This window comes from Saimiri boliviensis, chromosome 6 (assembly GCF_048565385.1).
Source record: "Saimiri boliviensis isolate mSaiBol1 chromosome 6, mSaiBol1.pri, whole genome shotgun sequence".
Classification (NCBI taxonomy): domain Eukaryota; kingdom Metazoa; phylum Chordata; class Mammalia; order Primates; family Cebidae; genus Saimiri; species Saimiri boliviensis.
Window position 1 is genome coordinate 101,239,123 of NC_133454.1, and position 15,713 is coordinate 101,254,835.

Below are 15,713 nucleotides of genomic sequence, written 5' to 3' on the forward strand. Positions count from 1 at the left end.
TTGTTCTGTTTTAGCAGGCAGTCAGACCATGAGTTCCGTTTTACTTTCTGTGAATGGTGTTTCCTGTGTCAGTTCTGTTTTCAAGGTTTTTGCTTTGCTGCTGTAGATCTGTTTTAGCAGTTAGCTTGGAACTTGTAGATTGTGTGGTAGTTCAGATCTCAAAGCCTTCTTTTGCTAGTCTTGGTTTATCTCACGCTCGTGCATCCTAGGTATGAAACTCGGATTTGTGTGGGTCCATACATGGAATGAGAGGATCCCATTCTCCAGCTCCCTTTTCCTTGGGATTTTCCCCACACTGCCCAGATCCCAGGGCCCCTTTTCCTAGTCATTTGTGTAGAAGACTGGGATTATTTTTTATTTTTTATTTTTTTTAAGATTTATCTGCCCATGCTTTGACACAATTCTCTGCAGCTGGGACTGCCTTTGGTGCAATGCAGTGAGAGAAAAGAAGGAACAGGAATTCTCCCTATGCTTTTTTTTTTCTTTTCTGTTGCATTTTAGGTTTTGGGGTACATGTGAAGAACATGCAAGATTGTTGCATAGGTACACACATGGCAGTGTGATTTGCTGCCTTCCTCCCCTTCACCTATATCTGGCATTTCTCCCCATGCTATCTCTCCCCAACTCCCCACCCCACACTGTCACTCCCCCATTTCCCCCCAACAGACCCCAGTGTGTAGTGCTCCCCTCCCTGTGTCCATGTGTTCTCATTGTTCAACACCCACCTATGAGTGAGAACATGCAGTGTTTTATTTTCTGCTCTTGTGTCAGTTTGCTGAGAATGATGGTTTCCAGGTTCATCCATGTCCCTACACAAAGGACACAAACTCGTCGTTTTTGATGGCTGCATCATATTCCATGGTGTATATGTGCCACATTTTCCCTGTCCAGTCTATCATCGATGGGCATTAGGGGCCTTGTTTCTAGGTTCCTTTTGCCAAAAAGACAAGTGTTCTGTTAGGGTTTAAGATTTCTGATTCATTGTCACTGCATTTCAGCTCTGTGACTTGGGCTCCTCTCTGGACAGAGTTGGGAGCGAAAAAGAGAAAAAAGAAACAGGTTTTCCCTTTTACCCTTAGCCTTGCACAAGGCTTCTTTACCCATTTCTCTGGCCAGAAAGAGGGTTTTTCTTGAAGTTTTGTTGCTGTAGTTCTGCTTAGGGACTATCATGATCCCTGCTTGGTCATGACAAATTATTTTAATCTATTGGAAGATTTAACTTGCTAGTATTTTATTTGAGATTTTTACACTTAGATTCATAAGTGAGATTAGCTTATAGTATTTTTTTGTCTTAATCTGACTCACTTTTGTATTCAGGATTATGTTGGTGTTACAAATTATACTGGAAAATTTTTTATGTTCATCTAAGCTTTGAAACTTTATCATACAAATAGGGATTTGATAAAACTTTCCAAGAATAGATCTAACTAACCATCTTTCCAGTTTTTCCTGAGATCGTTTGGTCTGTCTAGGTCAATTTAAGAAAGTTACATTTTCCAGGAAAATCATTCATTTAGATTTTAAAATTTGTTTTATAAAGTTGTTCATAGAATTCCCTAAGTTTTAGTCTCTTCTGTCTCTGTAGTTATACCCTCTTTATTCCTCTAAATAATTCTTTGTGTTATTCCTTGTCAATCTGTGAAGGGTTTTGCCTACTAAATGGTTCTTTTTGAAGAATAAACTACTTTTATTTTTTTGCTCCTGTTATTTTTTACTCTTTCTTTATGTCTGTTTTTATCTTAATTCTTTTGCTCTGTCTGTATTCCTGGGGTGTAATTTGATAATTTCTTCCTGGCTTCTTGAGTTTAATAGTTTATTTTTGTATTTTCTGTCTAATGAATGGCATTTAAGCTGTAAGTTTTCTTCTTTGCACCACACTTTGACCATATCTCATAGGATTCAGTTTATAATGCTCTCACTTTGTTTCCTAACTGGTTTATTATTTCAGTTTTGATTTCCTTTTTACCCCAGGAGTTATGAAGAATGGTTAGGGGTTCCTTGTCTGTTTCCTAGTAGTTTTTGTTTTAATTATTAATTTGACTACTTTATGTTCAGAGAATATGTCCACATTTTGAAATATATGGAAATTTTGTTAGCTTGGTAAATGGTCCATTTTTATAAATATTCCAATTTTTATAAATACTAAGTGCTAACAGATTTTATTTTTTATAAATACTAAGTGCCAATAGATTTTATTAATAGTGTTCAAATCCTTTACATTTTTTAAATTTAATACATGACAGTGGGTTAAGAAAATGTTTACATATATGTATATTTTAAAAGTAAATGACATGTAAGGAATTTGGCTTAAAATATCCCAACAAATATAAAAGGGAGTGATGAATGGATTAAACAGATAAACCAAAATGTTTATGCCTCTTACAGCTGGGTTATAGTAGGGTTTGTATTCTCTACTTTTGTATAGTCTAAAATTTTATAATAATAAAAAGTTTTTAAAACTCCTCTCTATCCTTATTTGTTTTTAGATTGCTTGATCTGTTGATTCCTCAGAAAGGTGTGTTAAAGCTTCCCATTATATTATTTTTCTAACACTGTTTACTTGATATTTTGAACCCATGTAATTCAGTGCAAAAATTTTAATACCGTTAAATTTCCTTTTACCATAATAAAATCTCTTTTTGCCCACTTAATGATTTCTGTTTTTAATATTCTCATACTAATTTTGCTGTTGTTAGCATTTTTAGTATAGTTTCCATATCTATGTTTGTTTTTTTCACAAGAAAAAAACTTTTTTTTCTTGTGAAATATGACCCACATATAAAAATTAAACATGCATAAAGAAAAATACAAAATAAAACTTCCACAAATTTGAAAATGCAGACATTATACAAGCCATATTCCCTGGGTACAGTGCAGCCATTTCAAGAAAGAAAAAAGGAACAAAGAAAAACTCACCCTTCTAAATAACTCTTCTCTTAAAAAGGAAACCAAACAGAAACGACAAACTAATTGGAATGGACAGTGGAGCATTATGTACTCAAACTAATAGGATGTGGCAAGAGTGTGGTACAAAGAAGCAAATTGATAGTGTTAAATGTTATTCATTGGAAAGCAAGAAAGTATCAAAATTAATTGAGTATTAAATCAAACCCACTCATAACCTCTAGAGCAAATCACTGACTTGGATGGTAATTACTTCCTTACTTTTCTTAATATAATTTTACCATCTATGTATGCCTCTCTAAAGACCACAGTTTTTAGCTGGGGAAACATAGTGATATCCTATGTCTACAAAACAAAACAACAACAACGAAAACAGCTGGGCATGGTGGCATGTGCCTGTCATCCTAGCTACTGGGGAGCCTGAGGCAGGAATATTGCATGAGCCCAGGAGTTTGAGGCTGCAGTGAGCTATAATCACATCATGCACTCCAGCCTGGGTGACAGGGTTAGACGCTCTCTCTTAAAAAAAAAAAAAAAAGACAATACTTTGGTTTGTTTTAAAACTTCCTATAAAGGGCATATAAATAAAGTATTGATGAACTTTCTCTCTACTAATTAGGAAGTTATACATTTTTTTTAATTGCTTTTTTTATGGAAATTTTGAAACATACAAAAGTATAAAGATTGGCATAATGAAACCCAATTCAGGGGCATCATCTATTTCAATAATCATTACATGATCAATCTTGCTTTATTCATACCTTTATCTTGCTGCACATCCCCTGATTATTTTGGTGAAATAGTTCTGTTCTTTTCTTGGTTACAATAGAAATTACAACATGCACTTACAGCTTCTCCAAATCTGTCAATATCTTACTCTTTCTGGATAATACAAAGTTTTGAACACCGGAGCTCCACTTAATCCCCTCCTGACATAAATGTTATTGTTACTACCTATTTAATTCTATCATCATTAATAGTATTTTAAATAGTCATTTGTTTACATTTACTTATATATTTCCCAGTACCCTTCATTGATTCTTGTACTTCATAGCTTCTCCTTGGGATTATTTTGCATCCGACTAAAGCATATCCTTTAGTATTTCCTTTTTTCAGAGTCTGCTGCAGCATCTCTGTTTTTGTTCACAGATAGCTATGTGATTTGTTTTGCCATATAACTTACAAAGTATTTGCAGAAGTCAATGACATTGCTATAACAAAGTCACTTTTATTTCTTAATTTAGCCATTATTTATATGAACATGGTTTTTCAGTTCTTATAAAGTGAAGGACAAATAAAATCGATTGTAAAATCTATCTCAATATCTATGGATCCATAAATGAATAATTTTAAAGTGTCATATGCAACAGAAGCATGATTTTTACATTTAATACTTGTCAAAATGTGAAAAGATTAATTTGGATCAACTGTCCAATTATATAATGTTAGAAATGTTTTAGTATTTTGAGCCTTCAGTTACAAATCAGTTTCCAGTTACATACATATTTTCGTGACAGAAAAGTATAATAGTGTAAGTATAGCATTATAGAAATATATTACATTAGGATAAAATAATATAGTATGGGCTCCTACCATGATTAGAATATTCATCTGTATTTCCTCAACAGGCCTTTTCCCTTGATTAGGAAGTGTATAAATGTATAAGGATAGCTTTAACTTGGTACAAGAACAGGTAGTCTGGCTGGTAGTAATACAGAGGTCTTTACTCTAGCTGTCAAGCACTTTAGTGGATTTCCCCTGCCAGTCTGCATTTCCACTTCTGTGTTGGAGGTCTGGATTTGCCTCAGGTTCTGCTTTGGTTTTCTCTTAGCTCCACCACTCTAGGCAAGTAGAATTCACCTTCTTCAGAATACAGTTTTTGCATTTTAGCCTATGGCCAAACACCCCTTCTGCCTACGTCTTAGTACAAGTAAGGAGATCACTGACCTTCCCCCCACCTCCTTTTTTTTTTTTTTTTTTTTTTTTTTTGAGAAGGAGTCTTGCTCTATTGCCCAGGCTGGAGTGCAGTGGCTCAGTCTTGGCTCACTACTACCTCCGCCTCCCAGGTTCAAGTGACTCTCCTGCTTCAGCCTCCCGAGTAGCTGAGATAACTGTTGCCTGCCACCATGCCTGGCTAATTTTTGTATTTTAGTAGACAAGGGGTTTTACCATGTTGGCTAGCCTGGTTTCGAACTTCTGACCTCAAGTTATCTGCCTGCCTTGGCCTACCAAAGTGCTGGGATTACAGACATGAGCCATTGCACCTGGCCTGGACTTCCCATTTTTATTTACTTATTGTTGTATATGTGATTATTTTAGTTCATCAGTATTATTCAGACTTACCACTGGAATGCTACATGTTCTTTATATTTGTTACTCAACCCAGAGTTCCTCTATCAGCTCTGGTATTCAAAATATTTTTAGTAGTTTTATTGAATTATAATTCACATACCATAAGATTACCCATTTAAAGTGTACAATTCAATGGTTCATAGACTTGTGCAGCATTTCCATCATTCAAAAACAAACCCTGTATCCATTAAGGAGTTAATTCCCATACCCATACCCAGCTATAGGCAACCACAAATCTTTCTTTGGATTTGACTATTTGGGATGTTTCACTGACTGTAGGATGTTTCATCCTATAATATGTGACCTTCTGTAACTGGCTTCTTTCATTTAGCATAATGTTTTCGGGGTTTATCCATGTGGTAGCATGTATCAGTATCTAATTCCTTTTTATTCCCTAATAATATGGATATACTACATTTTGTATATTGAGTTATCCATTAATAGAATTTGTGGCTATTATGAATAAATCTGTATACATCTGTGTACAAATTTTTGTATGGATGTTTATCTCTAGAGTATACATTCAGAAGTGGAATTCCTCAATCATATATCTGTATGCTTCATAGAGGAATGGCCAAACTATTTCTAATGTGGCTGTACCATTTTACATTTTCATCAGTGATATATGAGGATTCCATTCATTCCACATTTTTGCTAACATTTGTTATTGTCTGTATTTTTAACTATTCTTTCTCTATTGAATGGTTCTGGCACCTTTTTTGAAAATTATTTGCTTATAAGTATAGATGTTTATTTCTGAACTTACATTCTATTCCACTGATCTCTATCTATGTATGTCCATGTCAGTATCAGTCTGTAATTCTATAGCTTTACAGTAAGTTTTGAAATTGAGAAATACCAGTCTTCCCACTTTGTTCTTTTTTCAAGATTTTGACTATTCTGGATCTCTTTCATTTCCATATGAATTTTAGGAAAAATTTGTCAATTTTTGTAAAAATGAAGCGCAGATTTTTATAGGAATTGGGTTGATTTGATAGATCAGTTTGGGGAACATTGCCATGTTAACAGTGTTGCCATCTTCTCATCCATGAATATGGGATGTTTTTCCAGTTACATTCGTCTATAATTTCTTTGAAGTGTTTTTATAGTTTTCACAGTGTAAGTTTTACAGTTCTTTTGTTAAATTTATTCCTAAATATTACTTTTGATGCTATTGTAAATGGCATTGTGTTCTCACTCTGTCACCCAGGCTGGAGTGCAGTGGCTTGATCTCGGCTCACTGCAACCTTTGCCTCCTGGGTTCAAGCGATTTTTCTGCCTCAGCCTCCCAAGTAGCTGGGACTACAGGCGTGCACCACCACGCCAGGCTAATTTTTGTATTTTTAGTAGAGACGGGGTTCCACCATATTGGCCAGGCTGGTCTGAAACTCCTGACCTCATGATCTGCCTGCCTCAGCCACCCATAGTGCTGGGATTACAGGCATGAGCCACTGTGCCCGGCCTGGAATTGTGTTCTTAATTTTATTTTTGGGTTGTTTACTGCAAGTGTATAGAAATACATTTGATTTTTATATATTGATCTTGTACCCTACAATATTGCTGAACTCATTTATTAGTTCTAATAGTTTTTCAGTATATTCTTTGGGATTTTCTTTTTTTTCTTTTTTTTTTTTTTTTTTTTTTTTTTTTGAGACGGAGTCTTGCTCTGCCGCCCAGGCTGCAGTGTAGTAGGGTGATCTCAGCTCACTGCAACCTCCGCTTCCTGGGTTTAAGTGATTCTCCCTCCTCAACCTCCCAAGTAGCTGGGATTACAAGCACGTGTCACCACGCCCACTAATTTTTGTATTTTTAGTAGAGATGGCGTTTCACCATGTTAGCCAGGATGGTCTCTGTCTCCTGATCTCATGACCACCTGCCTCGGCCTCCCAAAGTGCTGGGATTACAGGCTTGAGCCATGGCCCCCGGCCTTTTATTATTATTAATTTTGAGACAGAGTTTTTGCTCTTGTTGCTGCCCAGGCTGGAGTGTAGTGGTGTGATCTTGGCTCACTGCAACTTCTGCCACCCGGGTTCAAGCGATTCTCCTGCCTCATCCTCCCAAGTAGCTGAGGTTACAGGCACGTGCCACCAACTCTGGCTAATTTTTTTTTGTATTTTTTAGTAGAGATGGGGTTTCACCATGTTGGCCAGACTGGTCTCAAACTCCTGACCTCAGGTGATCCACCACCTTGGTCTCCCAAAGTACTGGGATTACAGGCATGAGCCACTATACCTAGCCCTTGGGATTTTCGATATATAAGATCATGTCATCTGCAAATATAGCTTTGCTTCCTAAGACTTCCTTCTTAGGGGGAAAGCATGCAGTTTTCACTACTAAGTATAATGTTAGTTACTGATTTTTTCTAAATGTGCTCTATAAGGTTGAGGAAGTTCCAGGTTGTTGAATGTTTTTATCATGAAAGGATGTTACATTTTGTCAGATGCTTTTTCTGTACCTGTTGAGATGATCCTGTGCTCTTATGCTGTTTTCTATTAACATAGCATATTACATTGATTTTCGGGTGTTAAACTAACTTTGCATTCCTAAGATAAAACCCACGTAGTCATACTGTATGATTCTTTTTGTATGTTGGATTTGCCAGTATTTCATTATGTGTTTTTGCATTTATATACTAAGGGATATTGGTCTATAGTTTTCTCATGCTGTTTTTGTCTGGTTTGGGTATTGGAATAATACTGGCCTCACTGAATGAGTTGGGAAGTGTTTCCTCCTATCGTTTGGAGTGCATAAAAGATCGACATTTTCCTTTAATTGTTGATAGAATTCTCCAGTGAAGCCATATGGGCCTGTGCTTTCCTTTGTGAGATGTTTTAAAATTACTTTTATTCTCTTTAGTTCACATTGGGGTAATCAAATTTTCTATTTTTTCCAGTCTTTTTTAGTAGTTTGTGTCTTTCTAGAAATTTGTCCATTTCATCTACGTTATTTAATTTGTAGGCATACGGTTTTTCATAGCATTACTTTATAATCATTTTAGTTTTGATAGCCTCTAGTGCTGTTTCAGAATGTTTTGGGGGTGGTTTTGTTTTCCCACAGGTAATTGGTTTTTCATCTTCTATGAAGAGTCACAGTTTTTGTTGGCTGACCCTTCCTTATCATCTACTTATTTTTTTAGGTTGGGTCTTGCTTTGTCACCCAGGCTGGAGTGCAGTGACACCATCATAGCTCACTGTAACCCTTGAACTCTTGGCCTCAAGCAATTTTTGTGCCTCATCCTCCTGATTATGCTCAGCTAATTTTTTTTTTAATAAGGCTGGGACTACAGGCATAAGCCACTGCACCCAGCCCCTTCTTCTAAAAATAGTTTTGCTCTACTTACATGGAATTGGCAGCGGGAGGGTAGGAGATAGTTGCAGGTTTCCACTCTACTTGTCATCCAGACTCAATTCTCACATCTTTCTTAGAAATTAACATCTCTTGTCTAATTTCTTCCTGTGGTTTTGTTTCATTAAAAAATAATCATGTCTTTCTTTTAAAACTGTTTGAATTTTACACAAAACAAATAAGTGTTTAAATATTTGTAATACTGATTTGCATTTGCTTGGTTTCGTTTCAGAAGCCCTACAGGTGGCAACTACTAGCCCAACTGCCAATACTACTGGTACTGCTACTACTTCCTCCACCACTGTGGGTGCAGTTAAGCAAGAACCTCTCCACTCTACTTCATATGCAGTAAACATTCTGGAAAATATAAGCTCTTCAGAATCCTCAAAGCCCACTGAACTTGATGGTCTTCCTTCAGACCAGTTTGCAAAAGGACAGGACACTGTTGCCATAGAAGGTTTTACAGATGAGGAGAATGAAGAAAGTGGAGGAGAAGGCCAATACAGAGAGCGTGATGAATTTGTGGTAAAGATAGAAGACATAGAGACTTTTAAGGTGATGTCAATGTTCACCAGTGTAAAGGTCATAGTTTGGTTGGTGTGCCTGTGATAGCCTTCATTATGACTTCAATAGCTTGATCTACTTTGAATTATAGACAGTTTTATCCTAAGTTATAAGTGTTCGATAAAATGAAACTATTAAGAGAGTAGATTTGAGATATTTTTAAAAAGGAAATCTTTGGAGATAATTTTAACTTTAACTTAGTTTTATGTATTTCTGTACAAATGTAGTCAGTTGCATTTCAATACTACTCATTACGGTAGTTTTAAAATGTTGATTTTTTTTTAAAGGTTCCCAACTCATTATTAGTAGTTTGGAGAAAAACATTATTTATATAATTTAAAAGTTTAAACCAAAATAACAGAGGACTATCACATAAAAGTAGAATTTGATTTAATTTAATTTAATAATTTCAAGTAATAGAAGAACCATGAATAGAACGTAATAATTTTATGTAAGAAAGTTTTAGCTGTGTTTAAAATAACATATCTTGGGGTTTGTTTGCTTGTTTTGCATTTGCCTTTTTATGTATTTTAAAAAATAGAGATGGGGTATTGCTGTATTGGCCAGGCTGGTCTCAAACTCTTGGCCTCACGCAATTCTCCCATCTTTGCCTCCCAAAGTGCTGGAATTACAGGGATGAGCCACTGCATCCAGCCACTTTTGCCTTTTTAGAAAACATTGGAATGGCAGTGAAGAACATAACATTCAAGTATCTGTATTCCTGCCATTCACAATTAACTACTTTTAATATTTTAATGTTTGTTTATGGTCTTTTAATATATGTGTGTGTGTGTATATATATATATATATATACACATATATATATATGGTTATCAAATTGCATACATAACATAGGACAGTGTCATTAGCAGAAAACTTTCCAATAGTTTTAGCTGTACAAATGGGTAATGGGTTACTTTGTGTGTTAGTGAACTCCGTACTTCTGAAATAATTTAAGCAGACACTGAATAACCTAACCAGCTTTTAATAATTATTGCAGAATAGCAGGTGCAGGTTAGACAAAAGGTTGAGCTAGGGTAGACTTTCAGATTCCTTTTATCTCTAAAATTCAAATATCTAAAACATGTTGCTGTGTTTTATAAATATCATTAATTCTGGTTAATACAGGAGGCTTTAAAAACAGGAAAAGAACCTCCAGCTATTTGGAAAGTACAAAAAGCTTTATTACAGAAATTTGTTCCTGAAATTCGTGATGGTCAAAGAGAATTTGCTGCTACAAATAGTGTAAGTAAAATGCATGTTTACATTAGCCTTATTTTGACAGTGGTCCTGGAAAAAACAGAATGATTTAAATTTAGAAGTATTTTATATTCACTATTTTTTATATAACATAGCATATAAAAAAGAACAAAAAAATAGCATGCAATTTGAACTGGAATATTGATGCTCTTTGATAGTCTGATATAAAAATAAACTCATTTGTTAAATATCAGCTATTTAAAATTAAATGACCTTGTACCATTGATTAACTTTTTTTTAATAAAGGAAAGCGGTTAATGTTAGCCTATGAAGGGTTCAGACAGACTCAGAGACTCCCTTATATTGATTATTCTACTAGTCAAATATCCTGATTTACCAGAAGACTGATGGAAGTTACTCTGTCATGCTTATGTAGCTGGAAGTAAGAATCTGCCAAATGAGATTGCTTGTACATATGGGCTTGTGCATATGAAATCAATGAGCCTGGGATCAGTTTTTTAGAGGGTGAAATTAGCCTGGCCAGAGCTGCATTTTGGAAAACTTGAAGGTTGGCTATGCAATAGTCAATCAAACCAACAAAATAGCATTTATATGTAGATTGTACAATCATGTAACTCAAAGTGTTTCTCTCCTCAGTACCTTGGATATTTTGGAGATGCAAAGAGTAAATACAAAAGAATATATGTGAAGTTCATCGAAAATGCAAACAAGAAGGAATATGTCAGGGTGTGTTCTAAAAAGCCAAGAAACAAACCTTCACAAGCTATCAGGTATTTGTTTTCTTAGGTGATACCTTCGTGCATATATGTTGGTGTATTTTTTATTATACCAATGTATAAAGGAGTATATTGATTAAAGAGATTTCTTTTTTATTATACACAAGTCAAAAAATTCAGTGTCTGATGAAATAAGTGATTCTTTTCAGAGTGTGAGATGGGCGCTGTAAGCTCATGGTTACACCTGTGGTATAACCATGAGTTTTCTTTTCCTTGAGTCCTTTTGGTGTCACCCTAGTATAGTGGAAAAAAAAAACGTAGAGGCAAAAAGTTTGAGCCCAGTTTTTTGTGACCTAGAGAAGACAACATTCCTGAAGTCCCCTTTTTCATCTATAAAATTAAAATAATAATGAAGTGAATTAAATTTAAAATAATTTTTGAGAAAAAAATACTATGAGAACTCTACATTACTGGACAAGTGTACACAGTAGAATTGTTATTATATGTTAATGTGACTCTGGGTTGTCTGGAGCATGAATCTGGAAGGTAACAGACTTAACCCTGTGGTCTGTATGAGAAAGCAGGTATGATCGTAGATATTCTTAATCTAGTGCCAAGCAGGTGCAGTTCCATTAACATTTCCATCTACTGGAAGCAGCTCACCTTATTTTTATGATGGAATTTTATCCACTCAAATCTTCAGACCTGGCAGAGAGCAAGTCTTTTTTATTTGAGACAGGGTCTCGCTCTGTCACTAAGGCTGTAGTATAGTGGTGTGATCACAGCACTATAGCCTCGACCTCCCAGGCTAGCAGATGATCCTCCTGCTTCCACCTCCCAGGTAGCTGGGACTACAAGTGTGCACCACTGTGCCCAGCTAATTTTTATAGGGATGGGATTTTACCATGTTGCCCAGGCTGGTCTTGAACTCTTGAGCTCAAGTGATTTGCCCGCCTTGGTCTCCCAAAGTGCTGGGATTACAGGCTTGAGCCACCATACTCAGCTGGCATAGAGCAAATCTTAAGGGCCTGCCTCTAGGACAGACGCATTTGGGATTTTTTTTTTTTTTTGAGACAGTTTGACTCTATTGCCCAGGCTGGAGTGCAGTGGCTTGCTGCAGCTTCCACCTCCCAAATTCAAGCAATTCTCCTGCCTTAGCCTCCTGAGTAGCTGGGACTATAGGCTCATGCCACCAAGCTTGGCTAATTTTTGTATTTTTAGTAGAGGTGGGGTTTCACTATGTTGGCCAGGCTGGTCTCAAACTTCTGAGCAGCTGATCCGCCCACCTTGGCCTCCCAAAGTGCTAGGATTACAGGCTTGAACCACTGTGCCTGGCCACATTTGGGTTTCTACATCAAAACCTGACACCACCAGAGCCTGTGAAGTTTCTTAGGGTCAGAGCTAGATGTGGTAGTTATAGGATATCATTTATTACCTTCCTAAGCCCATTGGTCAGCTGTTGTACAGCCTCATAGTCTCTGGGAAATAAATCCTTAAATCAAGGAGGGGAATGGAGAAGTAGAAATAAGGAACCTTAATAACTGAATATTGAATGCTATTGACAAAAAACAATGTATTTTAAGAAAATTTTATGGGAATCACTATTGAGATGTATAACACTTGGGCTGTATATTTTGGAGGTATTGGTGAGGATAATTAGATAAACTTTTTCTGTGATTCTCTTCTGTTTTTGTATTTCATTTTAGTAACAAGATTTCAGTGTGTTAACGAAGTTTGTTTATAACATTGCAGAACTGTTCAAGCTAAGCCAAGTAGTGGCAGTAAAACTTCTGATCCTCCAACATCAAAAACTACAACTACAAAAGCCCCTTCCATGAAACCCAAAGTTAAACAGCTAAAAGTAAAGGCTGAGCCACCACCAAAGAAACGTAAAAAATGGAAAGAAGAATTTTCATCATCCCAATCTGACTCATCTCCTGAGATCCATACTAGTAGTAGTGATGATGAGGGTGAGTTTTCCATGAAATGACTACCCTGATAACTTTAGATTGTCTACATGAGTGGCGAGGAGCAGTGATGCTGACGATTCAATATGTATTTATTTTTCAGGGAATTTATCTACCTAATAAATTCTGCTTAGATTTTTATGAAAGTAATTCGCATTCCCTGAACATACCATCTGAAGCACAATTGGCCCACACATGCAGCCTTGTAAATAGAAAAGGCAGAACTCACCTAGGTAATGCCAGTTATCTCAACTCTTTGAATGAAATGGAGGTTAGATCAGATGATTACTAAGAATCATCTAGTTCTAAATTTTTTTTTTGAGACAAGGTCTCTCTGTCACTCAGGCTGAAGTGCAGTGGCATAATCCTAGCTCACTGCAGCCTCAAACTCCTGGGCTCAAGCAATTTTCCTAGCTCAGCCTCCAAAAAGCTGAGACTATAGGTGTGTACCACTATGCCCAGCTAATTTTTTTTTAAGAGGTGGGTTCTTGCTTTGTTGCCCAGGATGGGCTCAAGCAGTCTTCTTGCATTAGCCTACCAAAGTGCTGTGATTAGGGGCACAAGCTACTGCACCCAGCCTAGTTCTAAACATTTGAGTCTAAGTTTATGCAAGAAGAAAAGAATAAGCCTAGGAAAGAGGAGCTCAAACTATAATATAGTAATAAATTTAATAATGTATACAACTATATTATTTAATATATAAAGTACATACTACTATGTATCTGCCACTAACTAACCATGTACCTATGACTAAGGTAGGCTATCCTCTCTTACTTTTCTTTTTTTATAAAATGTGAAGGTTGAAATCTGTTATCAAACTTATTGACCTTAGAACCATTTTACATTCTTAAAAATTATTGAAGATCTAAAAAGCATTTATGTAGGTATATCTATTGTTATTTACTATATTAGAAGTTAAAACTGAGATAGTTATAAAACATAAGAATGTACCAGCACACAAAGCATGGTGTGTGGTATATGTAAGAAATTTCGGTGAAGAGACGACGACTGAGTGGTTGTAGTCGCGTTGCCAACCTCAAGCAGCAGTCGGCTTCTCCACGTAGAACCTGGAAGTAGAAGACTCAGAATCGAATGTCTTCTTCCTACCCCTCCTGGTTACAAAACACTTGAAATATATGTTAGTGGAACTTTGCTTGAGTGAGTTTTTTTGATCTTCAGCTCCATTTTCAGCTTTGTGAGAAACCTTATCATCAAACACAGTGGCCAGCAATGTTACCAACAAGACAGATCCTCACTCCATGAACTCCCGTGTGTTCATTGGGAATCTCAACACTCTTGTGATCAAGAAATCTGATGTGGAGGCAATCTTTTCCAAGAATGGCAAAACTGTGGGCTGCTCTGTTCATAAGGGCTTTGCCTTCGTTCAGTATGTTAATGAGAGAAATGCCCAGGCTGCTGCAGCAGGAGAGGATGGCAGAATAATTGCTGGCCAGGTTTTAGGTATTAACCTGGCTGCAGAGCCAAAAGTGAACTGAGGAAAAGCAGGTGTGAAACAATCTGCAGTGGAGATGTATGGGTCAGTAACAGAACACGCTTCTCCATCCCTCTACTCAGCTCCTCTTTTGACTTGGACTATGACTTTCAATGGGATTATTATGGTAAGATGTACAGTTACCCAGCACGTGTACCTCCTTCTCCTCCTATTGCTCAGGATGTAGTGCCCTCGAAACATCAGCATATATCACGAAACACCTCACAAGGGGGCAAAAGTGACTTCAATTCCAAGAGTGGACAGCAGGGATCTTCCAAGTATGGAAAGTTGAAAGGAGATGACCTTCAGGCCATTAAAAAGGAGTTGACCCAGATAAAACAAAAAGTGGATTCTCTCCTGGAAAACCTGAAAAAAATGGAAAAGGAACAGAGCAAACAAGCAGTAGAGATGAAGAATGGTAAGTCAGAAGAGGAGCCGAGCAGCAGCTCTGTGAAGAAAGATGAGACTAATGTGAAGATGGAGTCTGAGGCAGGTGCAGATGACTCTGCTGAGGAGGGGGACCTACTGGATGATGATGATGATAATGAAGATGGGGGGTGACCAGCTGGAGTTGATCAAGGATGATGAAGAAGAGACTGAGGAAGGAGAGGATGACAGAGACAGCGCCAATGGCGAGGATGACCCTTAAGCACATAGTGGGAGTTTAGAAATCTTATCCCCTTATCCTGTGTCTAAGATCAAATTTTTCACCAGATCCTCACCTCTAGTATCTTCAGCATATGCTCACTGCTCTCTCCATCCTTGTCCTTCCCATCTACATTAATTCATATTTCCCCGTGCCTAGTCTCATTTTCACTTCCTTGGACACTCCTAGTAGTTTTGTTAAGTCTTACCCTGTAATTTTTGGTTTTAATTTTGATACCTCTTATGACTTAACAATAAAAAGGATGTATTGTTTTTATCAACTGTCTCTAAAATAATCTCTTGTTATGTAGGGAGTATAGTTCATTTCCTTCATACATAAGTTCAGTAGTTGCTTCCCTAACTGCAAAGGCAATCTTATTTAGTTGAGTAGCTCCTGAAAGCAGCTTTGAGTTAGAAATATGTGTGTTATACCCCAACATTAGTGTGCTGTATGGGGCAGTTCAACACAAATGTAACCATGTATTTTTGTGAATGAACGTTGGCATG

The 15,713-nt window shown here is 36.7% G+C and overlaps 1 protein-coding gene and 1 pseudogene across 2 annotated transcripts in view; both read left to right on the plus strand.

The window, feature by feature from the left end:
* The window catches only part of QSER1 (glutamine and serine rich 1), a 90,073-nt gene that overhangs the window by 50,871 nt on the left and 23,489 nt on the right, over positions 1–15,713 (plus strand). For both annotated transcript variants that reach the window (XM_074401286.1, XM_010333173.3), the window contains exons 5-8: positions 8,834–9,156; positions 10,294–10,410; positions 11,023–11,156; positions 12,855–13,072. In XM_074401286.1, the coding sequence (XP_074257387.1) occupies positions 8,834–9,156; positions 10,294–10,410; positions 11,023–11,156; positions 12,855–13,072 (792 nt within the window). The remainder of the gene's footprint in view (positions 1–8,833; positions 9,157–10,293; positions 10,411–11,022; positions 11,157–12,854; positions 13,073–15,713) is intronic.
* On the plus strand, positions 13,079–15,483 carry LOC104650484 (heterogeneous nuclear ribonucleoproteins C1/C2 pseudogene; annotated as a pseudogene).